At 42.3% G+C, this 16,403-nt stretch overlaps 1 protein-coding gene across 1 annotated transcript in view; it reads right to left on the reverse strand.

Moving 5' to 3' along the window:
• Positions 1–388: 388 nt before the first annotated feature.
• T265_13668 (hypothetical protein) overlaps positions 389–16,403 on the reverse strand; it is a gene marked incomplete at both ends in the record, with an annotated part of 32,445 nt that continues 16,430 nt past the window's right edge. The window contains 9 exon segments of the mRNA XM_009169949.1: positions 389–498; positions 847–998; positions 1,004–1,107; positions 1,124–1,219; positions 1,583–1,826; positions 3,928–3,991; positions 7,608–7,743; positions 10,149–10,257; positions 12,414–12,455. Of these exon segments, the coding sequence (XP_009168213.1) occupies positions 389–498; positions 847–998; positions 1,004–1,107; positions 1,124–1,219; positions 1,583–1,826; positions 3,928–3,991; positions 7,608–7,743; positions 10,149–10,257; positions 12,414–12,455 (1,057 nt within the window).

Consider the following 16,403-nt stretch of genomic DNA (forward strand, 5'->3'; position numbering starts at 1 on the left):
GCTGTGGTTTTCACTTTCGCTTACTGCAAAAAAGCACACTTTTGTGGTTTATTCGGGACTTACTTTACCACCAACCTTGGTGTTATCATGTGTCACTGAATACACCCGATGCTTCTTGGCTACGAAGCGAGAAATTCCTTCATTTTTGGCGTTTATAATATATATACATGCTATAATAATATAATAAACAATAATGCAATAAACATTAAGATAAAGTGTGGCCCATATTAGATGTTATACATTTAATATCATAATATGGTATCATAATATCATATCATAATATGGTAGTCTGTTCAGTATATCTTATATTACATTATTATGTTACATTCCAATAGTATAACATGAATTATAATGAAATGCGAAATTAGGTCGCTCACTACTCACTTTGCTTTGCGCTAATTTTGGCAGAACGGACTGATAGACAGCTTTGCTTAAACTCCAGTACCACATCACCATGCTCGGTTTGATCAAACATTGATACACTGTACAGACGATGGCCTGTTGAAATTAACAAGAAGGAGTTATGGAGAAGTCTTTGCTGCATAATAGTATTTAGCGAAAACGGCGGAAGTAACTTTTACGGAGACTGCTAACGAGTTATTAGCAAAGTCGGTCATTTCCTTAGCAGACTGATTAAACGGAATATGGTAAGAACTAAAGCTATTTCAAACGGCCTGTATCAAGCATAAATGCCTGAAGATTGGTAAGAGAAGCTGACAAGTTCTGGATTTTCAGATCTCAGATTCCAGTCAACTTTGAAGTCTCCCATTGACCTCTCACGAGGAGACGTCTACAGATTTACTTGGAAAACCCCCCAGTAGTTGAGTACCTATCCACAAAGTTAACGCCGAGCCAGATAGAAGTCCGATATATCTTTGAATGATGTAAAAGTTGGCGAGTTGTCAGTTTCACCAGTTCCTTCTAGGAAATGACAGGAGGTATTGGCTGACTGACCAAGAGTCAAATGGTCACTCGAAAGTAGTGACACTTGATAGGCGCTTACTCATTAGGAGGAAGAAAATGTCTCAACAAGCATGGGTACTGAGGCGCTGTTCTACCACTCGAATCATTCCAGCCCCAAGTGCAATTACTCTTCTGTTTGCACGTCTTAAAAATGTAGCACCAAATAGGAGCGTCGACGTGGCTTCTTGAACCTGTTGTTTGTTCTATTCACTTCCTTTGAAGAAAACATCACGTACATTGGTGCGGATAGCCCGGGCTGTAATGCGGAAACGGCTAATCAGTTATGAGTTCACGGTCAGTAGATCCAGGGGCGTTTGGTAGGATGTGATGAAATTACTCTCGGAAATCAAGAATGACTCTAGTTAACTTCCATTCTCTTAGACGGTCTTTAACCCGTAAAATTCATTCGATACACCTGTTTACCTCCCGTGTTTGCGGGTTATCTGAATGTTATCCATTCGCCATCGGTAGCTGAAACTTTGGCTTTAGGAAAGAATAGGAATGCCTGAGTCAGTGGATGCAGCGTGAAAATATCTAAGACTATTGAACAGAAGGTTTAGTGACTTCGATAACATACCTCTTTTAGTGCGTGATTCTGCACAAATTCGAGTTGACTTACATGGGCCAGTGTCAAAGTCATGAGTCGGACAACCTGCATTCGGAATGAGTACGTGTACTCATTTCTCACTGCGAAATGCACCCATAGGTATAATGATATTATCACATTTAGCAAAATGCCAAACCATTCGTCGATATTTCGATATGGACGCGAGCACCAGAAGAGTGAGAGAAACACGAAGGCCAGAATGTTGAGGGCAACTGATGGATAGACCATGCCACCCATGAAGTCATCTGGAAGACAGCTGAAACCGGAGGAAGCTAGATGTACCGCGTTCTTGTCTTCGGTTTGTTGTCAATATATTCAAACAGTGCTCAGTTCAGAATGACCTACTGACCTAATGATCATGGCTCATTGAATGTCCGATGCTAAAACAACTGAGTCTATCCATCAAAACGGCGAGCAGGTGTGCTGATTATGGCTAAGAGTTTAGAGGCGAGGTACTTAGATCTATTCTGGAGGCATAATTACTTTAAACGTCACACCAAAAGACCTCTGAGGCATTTTCCCCTTCATAGTTTTCCCTGAAAGTTCCTCAGCTCCGGTTATGGACATATGGAATCACTGTCCTACTGATATATTCACTTTTAATGATTGCTTTGTGTCCCGAAAGTAGATATCCTCACACTTTCACCAGTCATTTTTACCAACTTTTGGAATGCTACGATAAACTCTCTGTTTATCCTGCAACCAGGCATTTCATACATCACAGAAGTACATGCAGCAAAGGGATTGTGCAACAAAGCTAACAGTAGGCTTCACCCAAATTGTGATCCTCAGCGGCTGTTTCTATTTGAGTAGCTGTTTTTGTAGGGGTTGATGGAGGGGGAACCCTAATTCTGACTCATGCGTAATTGATGGTCGACCCGTTCACTGAGCTCGAAAATTTGATTGAAAATGTTTCTTCACCAGCCGAGGTGACAGCACCACCGTGCTGTGGAAGGAATCTGAACTTATGCTAACACTGTCACTCTTCAATAATATCTGGTTACCTCTAGCAGGCAACACGGTTCATTTTCTGGTTCTGGCTTAGCTAACCCACAGGAATAGTCATGGTACGATCGAATGTATTTTTTCAGCGTCTCCCAAATATCGGTGGAGAATGTTGAGCAATTGAAGCGAAACGAGGAAAACGAACTTAAACTTCGTTGGGTGGACTGTATGAACGCGTCGCTTTCTTGATTCAACTATGTAAGATGTGGCATCCGCTACCATAGCGGATCCCCACGAAACATGACCAGAATGATAACCTATTCCTTTGATTTTTGCCACGACGTATCCAACCAACCAACTAATTTGTTCCAGCCCAGCCTTGGTAGTGAGGATTATCTAGTTGGGCGGTGTTTAATCACGTATAACGCGTGACCTTGGAAGCGCAACTGGTGATGTCGACGCAAATCGTTAATCAAGCATCTATTTATCAAGTCACAACTACCCCTTATCCAATAGAAGCGCGCGTGGTGACAACGCGGCACACAGCGAACTTCCTTGATGGTAACGTGGTTGGCGAAAATTTGGCCCCTTCAAATAACAACCTTTGATGATTCTGTCGGAAAAATGTCAAAAGTAGACTCTATATAGTAGTCTACCACTTTTGTCATGTGATGTGGTTCTTTTCCACGAACCGCCAGATGTAATGGACCATTCTGATGCAGAATAGCCCTTGGTGATTCCCGTAAGACTAATGAGTAAGTGAAAGAGGTGCTGACAAAGGACGCTCATATATTCAACAGCCTGTTGACTTAAATGGCTCCCTTTACAAGATTATGATAGTGCGCTAAAATGTACATATCTCTTAAGTCTGACCCAAAAATCAAATAAAACGACGTTGCGAAAACTCCTCCCTCAACTTACACAGGCACCTGCTTGAAGGCCTACGTGCGAAGGAAAAAAATGAATTATTAGCACAATCATTGAGTTTGTGGTCATTATTGCCCGCAATTTCACAATTCTCTTCACCACTGTCTATTTCACCGCCATAATCATCATCACCATTATCACCAACATTAATGCTGAACCTCATGCAGCTGAACTGACTACTCACTTGACTTGTATTTGTTATGCAAATGTGTGCTTTCGAGGGCACGTACCTGTGTCAAAAAATACCTTGGCAGGGGGGGGCCGAAGCCAAAGGGAACTACGTAATGTTGTACAACAGACTACTTAAAAGGTTGCTGAAAGATCTCCGACACCCCATTACCATGCCCCATTACTTGTTTGGGCCAATCAGGCGGAAGTATTCCCGAGGATCCCACTACCTCATATATCACGGTAACTGAAGCAATAAGCTACCCAGGTATTGAACAGAGTACTAAAAGCACAAGTGTAAACCGTCTGACACTTACTTCAGCTGGTTGTAATGGGTCCCATGAAAGAGGTAGAGCAGAACGCATGCGGCGATAGCTAGTGCTGTGGGAATAGAAACAAAGAAAAAATGATGGTCATTGTGGAGACAACAGGAGTTGCTTGAAGAAAAATACAAGATTTGCTGTTCTATAGAAGCGTTCAAAGTCCGCCTGTCCACCCAATCAGCAGGTAATCTGATTAGGTTCAAATGTCACCCAGGTTGCTATTATGAAGCAAGGTTCTAGAGTGGGTGGTAACATTAACACAGTCCTGTGCTCCCCTCTGGAGCAATGCATGGCCCTTCTTGTTACGTTCGCCTTAGGAGACCAGATGAACACTAGACACGTTTTGTTCTATGAACTAACAAAATTTCATCCAAATTAAGATTAGGAATTCCATGAGGGTTAAGAGATGTTCACGATAGATAACTGGGTGGTAAAATTTTTCTAACCTGTCTATCGTGTAAAAAGAGACAAGAGATCAACCAGATTACCAAAGAGGCTACTAAATTCACTCAGTTTCTATTAGCCTCACTATAGTTTGAACACGCACTCTGTTCTGCCACAAGTATTCGGATTAGTTCTTATTCAAGAGAAGGGGCGCTGAACTGACATCAGTCATAGCTTCCCAGATGTACATATTCTAGTCTATAGCAGGAGTTGAATCCCGAGCAAATGATTCGTGAGAGAGACCTGTCAGTGATACATCACCGGTGCTCGCTGGATGCATCCGGGACATCACTAAGACACAAGAGAACATCGTCACACTCGAGAAACCTGACTGGTTCATACTCAACATGGTACAACACTGTTTGGAGGAAGACGTTATTGATTGAACTATTCACCCACGCCTTTTTAGTAACTCCAAATAATAACAGTTGTCGAGAAAAATCATTCATTTGCATTCAAGTGAAACATGCCGAGAACTGAGTGAGTGGAGTCATTTTTCTGAGAGGTTCGGTAAACAATAATACGTTTATTACCGTTCAGCAGAAACCAGGGGACACTCGGTAGGTCCTGAACTATGCAACAGAGGGTGGCACATGCTGTGCACACAGGGGTTCAACTAAACAACAGTATAATTTAGGGTAAATCAATGAGAAGACGGATGCTCGATCAATTTAATTTCGTGGCGAATAAAGTGGATATCGGCCCCAGCACCAGAATCCAAAAATTCAGTAGATCGGAGCAGCAGTCATGTCACACAAAACAAGGGCGTCTGAACTCATTGAGTAGCTGTTGGGTATGATTTACATTAGATTAGCTATTCAAAAAAAGCCTGCGTTTGATTGAAACGTGGGTCTTGTGCACAAAATCAAATATATCGTATGCACCACGGTCCATATAAGCCAAACAACCGGGGATGCGCACACCACAATCGGTGAGCACAAGCTGTGCATAAACAACCCACAAAAGCGTAAATGAATACTGTGCAATAACACGGTTTACACAAACTTAAGCTCTGTGGAAATATAGAGACGATTATGATTCACACAACGGCGGCTAGCGACCTAGGGAGTGGAAGTAACCAAGCATATCAGTGTGAATACGGTAGATCGTGTAGAACTGGCAGTCGGGTAGAGCGCGATTTTGAGGTCATGGTGATGGTGAATGGTCGTCAGCATAGTGGTCTGGGTCTAACGCATAAAACAGAAACAGAGTCACTTTTACTTGGCCTCACGTGCGCCAATCCGTTTGACCTAGTAAGAATCCACAAAGCCCGTGGATGACACCCAAGAGGTATACTCTACATTAGGGTAACAATGACCGCAAAAGCGTAACCTAAAATTCCTGATTTCACTTGAGAAGTTCCCCCTGACCCATCTGTAGAAAGCGTTAGTTATCAAAAAGAGCACTTACAGAAGGACTCGTGAATAACTTTCTGTATTGATTAAACCAAGTGTTCGTAAGAAGTCTCAATGGCTAGTTCTCCGTCTCCCTTAAAACCGGGTCATTCTTCTAACTTATTCATTGGGCTTGCTTGAGCTTTTGTTTCAGGAGTGAAGTGTTGCCTAGCAGTAAATTAGACGATTGTTTACCGGGCCTATCCGGAGTAATTCGTGAGTCTTTCATTCTGGGACTTTACGTTGTTATATTGAACTAATATTATGATTAGTTCATGATAGTAAGTGTGAGCGACTGTGATTTCCGGTTGTCTCAAGATAAGCATGACTTCGAAAGCTCACTTGTTACTTAACCTTTCCCCATGGATAAATAAATAGAGTAAATGAAAAAAGAAAAAGAAAATAGAAAGCACTTGCAGGCAGCCAGTTTGAAATATGTTTGGGCCTAATACTGTGGTACAGAAAGGGCTGATTCTCCCCGTGTTGTGTTGGGACAGTCTGTGAGGTGTGCTCAAATCTGAACTGAGATTAACTATCACAACAGATTGCGCATTGTTCTCAGAGCTAATAAGAACTCTGAATGAATTTAGTTAAATTCTTACTGAAGTAAGGCACATTGTTTTACCTGCTGTCCCCAAATACTGAACGTAACCGATGGCCGTTCAGCGTAACATACCTCACAAACTCTCAAGAGAACTTATCCATCTAAGAGCTAACAGTCCAATCGTGTTGAGATTCAATGACTTCCTTGGCCCGGGTCAAAAACCCACAAGAGTAAATTAAGCGCGTTTTATAGAAAGTTGGTTTTGTATGTTCTTGCAAGTGCAGTGGAATTTGTGAAGGTGAAAACACAAGGAGAAAACCTCATCTCGAGCCTCTTACTGCATAATGACAACGTTGCTCACAGGTAGAGTAACTTTGGGGAAATTCCAGTAGTGGACATCAGTGCGTGCAAACACTACTCATCACAAATTGATATGTTCTTCTGAGATTGCGCAAACTTCACCAACGTCTTCTGAACAGACCATTGGCACCTCGGACTTAACTGGATGTCACTTAGCGATGAATGTTTATATCCTACTCCCACTTATGTTGCCGCGTCGCACAGAAGCATCACCAATCATCAGTTACCCGTGAAGTAAGGCCGTGTTGTTCTGAAAGATCCAGTAAATTGGTAGTATCATTCTGCTGCTCTTCATCCAGATGTGGGCTCTCAATGAGACCTTTCCACCTTCTTATAACACTTTAGCCAGACAACTGATACTGGCGAGTACTCAGCTGAGAACAGTGGAATATTAGTCAACAGATTGTATTTTGTCTGATTGTGGCACTCTGACCACAAAATCTCTGAACTTTTGTGAAACTTTAAGAGGTGTTCGCGCAGGGATCATTTGGATCACCAGCGTCGTTTTCATATGGTACTCCTCAATCTAAAGAAGGTAAATACGAGCACGGAACGAACTTGCTGATCCTGAAGAGTTAAGCAACGCCAGTAACTCTGTGAGGATTGTTGCATTTAGTCTGTTTTAGGGAAAATGCATTTGCGTCTAAAACCGGAAGTCCTCTGGAGAAATGATCCTGTTTAAGCGACCGATTTTACTTGACACTGATTCTTCTCACGAACGGCACTCAGTTCATTGGGTAACTAGACCGGATAAAACAAGCAACTAAAGGGTTAAGAACTATGGTCTCAACAATGGGGGCCTGTTTTGTCCTTTAGGAAGTCATCTGTTCAATTTGGACAACCCTGCCAGTTTGTCATTGCTCTTGTTTCGGAGCCGCTCTGGATCGGAAGGTCGTGGCCTGACAAATGAATGAAACCACAAAACAACTCACCGTAAACAGCCAGAGATATTTTCCAGATAATCTTCTGTATTCTATGCACTCTGTTTGCAACGAATACAACCGTTCCACCGAGTACGTTGAAGACATTCAGAAGATGCTGAAGGACGTGTTGAACCGTCCCAGGAAACTAGTTTCAAGTAAGTCAGAAATGTATGTCATTTTGTTGAAAAGTCAATCGCAGAGGGGAGTTGATCAAACCATTCAATAAAACCAAAATAATTTGCGAACGAGTGCGTCTCAACCAACGCTATCAACTCAGTGCTTATGGTGAACACGAGGCCGCTGAAAACTGGGATACGCCCGCACTTGTTGAAAATCAAAGAGATCGAAATATCCAAGCAGCTGTCGACGTCTGCTGCAACCTCAAAATTAGTGAATTGTGCGAAGAAAATGTACTTTATGTTGCGTATCCAGGCAAGTGAAACATGAAGCGGCCCTTGCGTAGTATATTCAGGTTGAATCTCAGCTGTGAGTTGGTTCAATCTGTCGTGAACACCCATTCATTTCGAACGTGGTGAATTTCATGAAATACATTGGTCTTCTCAGGTTTTGTCTCCTTCACTTATGTAGAACATTCGCCCCATAGATACTAATCGAACCAGCTAGTGTCCGTTGAAACTGATACCTGAAAATCACGAGTTACACTTGTGTATACGTTACAGGGTTATGGTTGTACATCACTGAAACCAATTGCAGTATCTGAATCTCTATAATTTGTTTCACAAAGTAACCGCATCAGATACCCGTAAAATAGTGCCCGAATAATTTCTAGCAATCCAACTCACCTGTGGTTCGGAGACAGTATCATACCTTTTCAAAAACTAGGTCAGATTTAGCGAAATACGCTCATCTGCAAGCTAATTTGGAACGCAGCTGAATCTCTCGTTTATGATGTCTCCAGGCAACTGAACGTGCTGCACCAGGCCGCCCCATGTTTCAGTCGCTATGATATTTGAGATATCGTGATGCATTACTTATAGGGTTGCTGAAAATTCGTCGACAGGCCACGACGCCTACCTGATAAATCTCAAGAAGGGTGAAACCAGTCGTGGGCTGTCGAATTTTCAGCATTCTTATGAGTAGTGCATTATGAATAGACCTCAGATTTACATCAACATAGGTGCATCGAATCCGGAATGCAAACAATCAAATCCGTGTGATTCCTGGTAAACTGCACAGGAGTGACCAAATGTATAGAGCTGTGAACTTGCCAGTATACGCTCAAGATTCCTCTAGAAATTGGGACCTTCTATTCGACTATCAGACCCGTCTTTTTGAAATAGTGAAGTATCACGTGGAATACAAAGAAGTCGATAAAATCGGAGGGCACGAAATGTAAACGGCTAAGTTCGACATGGAATTACAATCCTAGTTCATCCAGTTTAAGGAGGCTGTTGGAGCTGGTTGTGTGAACCGGAAACGTACGACTGATGTGCACTTTTACGGATCCAGAATGACATGCATGCTGATCTCACCGGCCACACTCATTTTACTGTCCTCAGAAGTATTTCGCGCACCATATTTACAATTTTCTTCTTTACGAGCTTCGATGGTTTTCCGGTTGCCAGATAAGTTGACCTCCTTGGGCATAGTTGGAGATGCCACGTGGAATACTGACAAAGTCTTGGTGACTTATCATCATTCTACCATCTTTGCAACAAGCCCATTAGGATCTCTCCTGTTGTCTGACTTACAAAAGGCTGAATACTTGTTACGTTAAGCTGACTCAGAATCACGTCATCCCTATATTCGTGCACTTGCATTATGAGTAAAGCCCAGAAAATGTGTTTTCTGCTCTGCATCTGAGGGTTACTAGAACTCGAACTAGACTAAGAAGCGTTATCACGAGCAGTTAAGAAACAGATACATTCAAAATCAGCGATACAATTCCTCCACACATAAAACGGCGAGTGGCAGGTTGTCGACGCTGCTTTCCTGAACACGATCTTGAGATGTGACGACTTTTACAAGGCCGTCGAAAAACAAGCCAAAAGGTCTTTACGTTAATTAATACGTGTAATATGAGTGTATTTTTCGCCAGATCTAACTACCTCGGTACAGTGAGAAGGACTTGAACATGACCGCCATCAGAAATTGCCGCGCGATGAAAGACTTGTTAGATAACCGATATCGGAAATCACGGACTCGGTTAGGTTTCCTTCGCACATCTTCCGTTAGCATCATTGCAACTTGCTGAAGAGTATTTTACCTCTTCTCTGTCTCATCTGGTTTTCAGATGCGAGTGAGTTTCAGGAGAAGAACCAATGCGGCAGAGAACTGTGTCTATCGGCGATCAGGTTTGTCCTAAGGTTATTCAATAATTCCTACCTGCTTGTCTAAGGTCAAAGGTACAGCTTTGTCATGTTTGATACGTTTAATTCATGAATAATGCATCTTTTTAACAAGAGACATCATAAGGGTGATTTTATTAAATGGAAGGAAAAACTAGCTTCTAAAACAGTAGTTTCAAACGGTTCATACTGAAGAAGTCTGTTCATATTAAAATGGAACTAATCGGCTGGAAGAACTTACCACACAGTTTCTTTTCCACATTACTGAAATGGCATGAAGCTGTACTAGGGTTCGGGCAAGCAGCAGAACTTGCATTCCAAGATTGAGTTCCAGAAAAACCTTTTCTCTTCTGTTTTTGAGGGGACAAAACCATTTTAGTGCAATACTTAGGGCCTTTCGACGACAGTGAGCACGGTGGGGCTACCAAGGAACCCATAATGAGGTGACAGTGTAACTGGAAAAAGTATATATTCTTAGATGCCCAGAATAAATACCACTGCAAGTTGTACAGAATTCACCAGTACCCATACTGCCTTTACACGAAACAGCTGATACATGATCACCATTTTCTTGGTTTTCAGGAAGAACCATTAACAATATAACGGATATCAAACGCTCTTGGAACTAGCGTCCATTAGGTGACATCACCAACAAAATCGTACTTAACGTAGAAGAGCTTGTAGTGAATTGTGATCAATGGTCCCTATTTGAAGGATTCATTGAGGGCATGTGCTTAGGTCGTTAGGACGCAATCGCACCAATGAGTCGCTTTAAACGCCAGAGAACAATGTGCAGTTTGAATTTGTTTTTACTACTTCGATCCTACCCTGTCGGACTGCATGCATTTGATAAAGTAGTTTTAATCTCGTGAACTTACCCTCCACAGCTCAAACTACGTTGATCTGTCATTATTTGTAACGGTCAACGTTTACCGTATAAAAGCGACCTGTTGGCGGACATAGTCAATCGCCGCTTGTTCCAATCCTTACAACGCAGTCTCCTGTTGGAACTCTGCGGTCTTGGTTTACAACCAACCCTTTGCTCAAATTAAACCTCAAAGACAAGATGCCAGTCCTCACCCATAATATGATTGTATTATTTCTCCTGCTGTTGTTCAGCGGAGTATGTTGGGCTCACGACACGACAACTTTCTAAGAGGATACGCAAGCATCTCTCTTACCGGAATACCACTAACCTCAACAGTTCAGCCAGAAGCTCAATTGCATCTCACCTAATTGACACCGGGCACGTGGTCATGCCAAATGAGTCATTTCAAATCATTTACCGTGTGCCAAATACACTACCAGTATCTATTCAACGGCATTGCTTGACTACAGCCGAGACAGTCGCAATGCGCCTGCGAAACCCGGCACTGTGCTGTCAAAAGCGTTTCGTACGAACGCTGAGTTTGCCTTGGTCGTGTGACACAAATTAACCGGCCAAGTCACTCAACAGCCCTCTTGATTGTCTCACAGCATCCAGCTAGTCGCGACATGGGGTGGGGGGACTCAGACAACCAATCGTTCGTGTCCTCACGTTTTGCATTTCACTAACCAATCTTCGCTGCGTATCTCATTTTTCGCTTCTATTTTAACCATTAGATGTGTACTGACCTGATGACGAGATCCCGAAAACATTAATGTTCGTCACTGTGGGGATATTTAAGCAATTAATGGAACGCAAACGTTTTGTTTTGTGATGATGCCAGAGGGCCATTGCTTTGAGAAAATCCCGGCATTTTGAATGTCGTCGTAATCTTGGAGATACAATTAATGATCTGAGAACGATGTGATGACGTAAGCATAATATGTTGGACAGCATAACAACAGGTATCTACATTTGGATGATCTATTTGTGTTACCAGAAGCTTGTGCACTCATGTACTGTAATCGATTTTTATTGCCTTGCCATAATCCTTCACTAGATATTCGATAAAATGGAATCGACGAACCAAAAAGTGACAAACTTGTCCCTCAGTAAACCCAAAATGATGTCTAGCGACTTCTACACAAACGTGTTTTCGCATAGATGAATACACGGCCAAAGATCCACATATTACCCATAAGACTGCTGCCACTTCGGAGCCGCATGCTGTGATCCAGAAAGCTGAACGCCTGTGCATAGATCACGAGTGTTCCTGATGGTATTTCTAACAGACTCTATCACTGGTTTGAGGATACAACTAAATTCCTGCATGAGAAAGTTTTCGTGCTAAGCAGAGTTGAATAGCTTAATCTCAAATATTCTTATTCCTCGACCTGTGGTCCTTTTAGAGAGGGAATTGTTTCGTTAAGGCCTTTGATTAGATAGACTGAAGTCAAAAACCGAACGGAACTCAGCTGAGAGGGAATAAATTACGAGCCGTAAAATGCACGGATTTTGTCTAGCCACTTAAACTTGTACGCAACCAAAGATGTGTCATTTCTCACTCGCTTTCATTAGCTTTTAAAACAGCATACCATTATCGCATGATGAACACTGCAGACTGTGGGAATTGGAACATACCGCATTGGGTTCCTGCAGTACAGATCCAATGCACGACGTGACCTGTGTTAGAATAAAGTGAAAGAGAAAAACATTTGACACCTTCATCTGACTGAACATTTTCTGGAGCGTCTGAAAAAGAAATGTTCAACTAATATATGCGCTAGGGTCCAGTTGTTTGAAAAACAGGAACTTGGAAACTAATTCAGTATTTGTCATATTGTACATATTACCTCGACAATACTAAAAAACACTTAAGCAGGAATTCGGCACAGATGGGCTAATACCAAGTTTGGTAGAGTGTACTGTCATCCTCAAGGGCAGCCTGGTTTTGAGAAAAGAGTAACGGGTTGGTTCAAATTTTGATTACCTCCAAAGAGACGTGAACCGTTTCACAATCCCGAAAAAAGGTTATTTCTCGCGTTCATTCCACAAAATCCCGACAAGTACACTGTGCGTTTACAGTTTTGGAGTCGTTGGACAGCTAATCGCCTAAGTATCTGTGATTCCCAGGCGAACGAATGCCATGTAACCGAGACAGAGCATTGTTTAAGATGCATGTTCAAAAGCGAAACTATCGGAGACAGGAAACGTTGAGAGTACGGACGTTTCTTGTAGTGGACATTTTGTGGGGCACGTCAGCAAACACACTGGTGTATGAGGGATGTTAGCTGCTTTAAAAAAACACCATTTATTTTGAGGGAACTGAACTTTGGTCCGTTTGGAAATATTTACGAGCAACATATGAATTTGAAAATGGATCAGACTGTCCCAAAAGCACTAAGAAACACATTGAGGGACGCCTCACATATCAGATGAGCTACTTTTTATAAATCCGTTTTTTCCAATTGTCTCAGTCAAATACGTCCAGGATAAAAGTGAAAAACAGGCGCTTTTCTGTTATCCAAACTCAATCAGATAATACTAGACAGCCCAAGTCTCCCTGAAATAACATACGGCTTTAGATCACGCTCTTCTCAAGCCCGTGTGGCTTACTGAGCAGGCAAGTGCATAGACATAATTTTAGGGCATTTGCTCCGATAAAGCTAGCGGAAATATTTTTCAAACAAATAAGCTGGTATCTATTTTCATGAAGGAAACTACTCACAAGGTTGCTGAAAACTCTTCGAAAGCCCACGACCGGTTTCGCTCTTCTTGGGGCTCATCAGGTAGGCGGAGTCCCCGAGTTTCCATCAACTTTATGTTCTACCTGAATCCAAATTGCACTGTTTGTGAGAAATACACTCACTTGCAAATCAATTTGGTTTTCACAAGAGACTCAACTGAATCTCTCGTTTGTGTTGTTCTCGAATATCGTGCCAACTGAAACATGAGGCGGCCTGTGTGCAGCACATTCAGTTGTAGAACAGCATAAACGAGAGATTCAGTTGAGTCTCTCGTAAAAACCAAATTGATTTGCCAATGAGTGTAGTTCTGAAAAACCTGGTACCTATTTCTCCTATGTCAAGGCATCTGAATGCGAGGAAGGTGACCCGAATCCAGAGGACCCAGAAAAGAAAACATTGTGCCTGAAGAATACCATTACCACTCTTATAATCTGATGATGCCACATTGCAACTGAGTTATCCAAAATTCATATCGTTCGAACCTTCAGTAATAAGGCTATCATACTCATTAAGACTGCCCGGTAAAAGCGTTTCTCCCATACCTTATGAGTATACTGTTTACCACCGTGCATTTTTGCTCAACGACTTCAGGTATTGTTGAGGAAACACGTACATTTGGTTACAATTAACCTCGTGTTTTCGTTAGCGACTTGTTACAGCACAATCCCAGGGGGAGAAATTCACCGGTGCAGAAAGTTCAGAGTAACACAAATTGTAAGTGTATGATGTTGATCTCGGAAGGCAGAAAACTAAAGCTTGAGTTAAGTAACACAACAGAATGTGTGGTTGAACGGTTTTCGCACATCATTGGTTGGATGACCTGCGGACCTATTCGATGAAAACCACGTAAAATGCATTGATGTGACGTCAGAACCAAGCCGTTTTCTTCTGGTCACGACATTCTCAGCATGTTCAATCTATTCTAAAAAGCTGGGAAGCAATGTTTTTTCCTGTTTGGGAGCGACAAGCAACGCGCATCCCACATGTTCAAACCTCATGCATTACAAAGGGTTCACCCCTTGTCATTCGACTATCAGTGTCCCATCAACAGAGTGCTTAACTTGAAATTTGGCAAGATATATTGCTTCTATCTGCCAACTTCTTTCACGGATCAGGAAGAAACGGTATCTCATTGTATTGTCCTCAGAACACCTCTTCATGAGACCGCTAAAGTTTGCAGCGCTTGGAGACGTAAGAACAATAAGACTAAATGAATAATTGTTGCGAGCGACAGAAAAGTTAGTTGGTCGCAATCAACTGACTTTAAATTCAATTCTAGGTTGGCTTACGTCATCTCTTCACGAATAGTCGTTAAAGCCCCACATTTGTTGGTCAGCTTAGCTATGATGGAAAATAAGGCTCCTGATAGTACTAAGTTGACACTGACCTAATATTCACTCCACAAGAACATTTCGACTTGTTTTTGATCTCTCTAATGTATCCGTGTTTTAAAAAAGCGCTGAGCCGTAGCTTAGGTTTTTGGACATATTATTCAAGGGTCTTCTAAATAACCCATCGTTTTCCACTGTTAGTGGAAAAGCAGTTTGGGGTAGCCAAGCTATTTTAAACATCAGGACCTTCACTTCTAGCTTGTAAGCATGCTTTTGTTAGAACCTTGTAGATCAGAGCAAGAAAAATCTACTCCACAGAAGAGCTTAAGAGTAGAGGATATTCCCCATGGCAAACTACACATTACTGAAGGATGATCATTCGAAGCAGTTCGTCTGAGTATACAGCATGCGAAAACCTGTTGCAACAACGTCTTTGTGAGATTTCCACCTAAATAGGCTGACATGGTTCCACACATTGTGATTTTACTAACCAGAAACTGACAGTCCCCTTCAGTCAGTTTTCTGCTATGCAGCCCACTGTATCTTACACTATCCACCAAAAAATACGTGATTCTGTTAAGATTATCAGTTTTCAGACTAGTCAACGGTGAATAACTGGCCTTTTTATCATTTTTATCACCCACCAATCCAATCAATTCCATGCCATGCCCACTAGGTTTATAGTGTTGTATTTCATCTATAGCTTTGAGTGAAGCTACCTCGACTAATTATTCAAATAATGCAGCACATCTGTTTGGGGAAGCAACCAGCAATCGGCCCGATTCCTTCACAGAAATATTGATGTGTATTCGCCTCGCGGAGTTTGCGTAGGCACCATATCGGGGAGGTCAGATTCCTGAAAGTAACCTCAGAAAACCCGGAACCTACTGCTCCACCAAAATCTCAACAGGAAAGCCGGCAACCATCCAGGCTAGTCAATCATCCAATCAATTCAGCAAAAGCCGATGAGTGTTCTTGCACGCCACGGAAGTAAGACCGAATGTGATCAGCGTTCAGGCATTTTATAGAGACACGGTCGATGTTGATGGATGTTCACTAACGCCCAACAGACATCCTGGGTCAGTGTCAGAAAGCCCCTTTTGAATAACGTGGGGCCGTTGTAAATTTTGCTCGCGCACTCACACGCACTCACGCTCTCGCACTCGTTTGTTCGGAATATAGCGGTTGTGTTCCCTTCTGTGAGTCTTTTTTCTCCGGCACTAGGCACTAGAGTGGGTTAGCAGCAGCTACCACGGGTCGGCGAATCCGTAGATATAACACACCACCAGAAAACCTTTAACCGAAGGAATTATATATATCGGTTGCGGAAAATGTCGCGTTCAGAGTCTCATAGGAATGAATCAGAGGACATGCATTTGCAGAATACCATAACAGGTAAGCGAACGGAAGCGAAAATATAGGTGCTATTATCCACTGAAGGTTGACTCACCAGAGCACGGTGCCATACAGCACAATGGAGATTGACACCACAGCAATAACTCCAGTGTGCGCGACGCGAGTTGTTGGTTTGTTCAGAAAATTCAATATTCTTC

The sequence above is a fragment of the Opisthorchis viverrini genome, assembly GCF_000715545.1.
Source record: "Opisthorchis viverrini unplaced genomic scaffold opera_v5_91, whole genome shotgun sequence".
Taxonomy (NCBI): Eukaryota; Metazoa; Platyhelminthes; class Trematoda; order Opisthorchiida; family Opisthorchiidae; genus Opisthorchis; species Opisthorchis viverrini.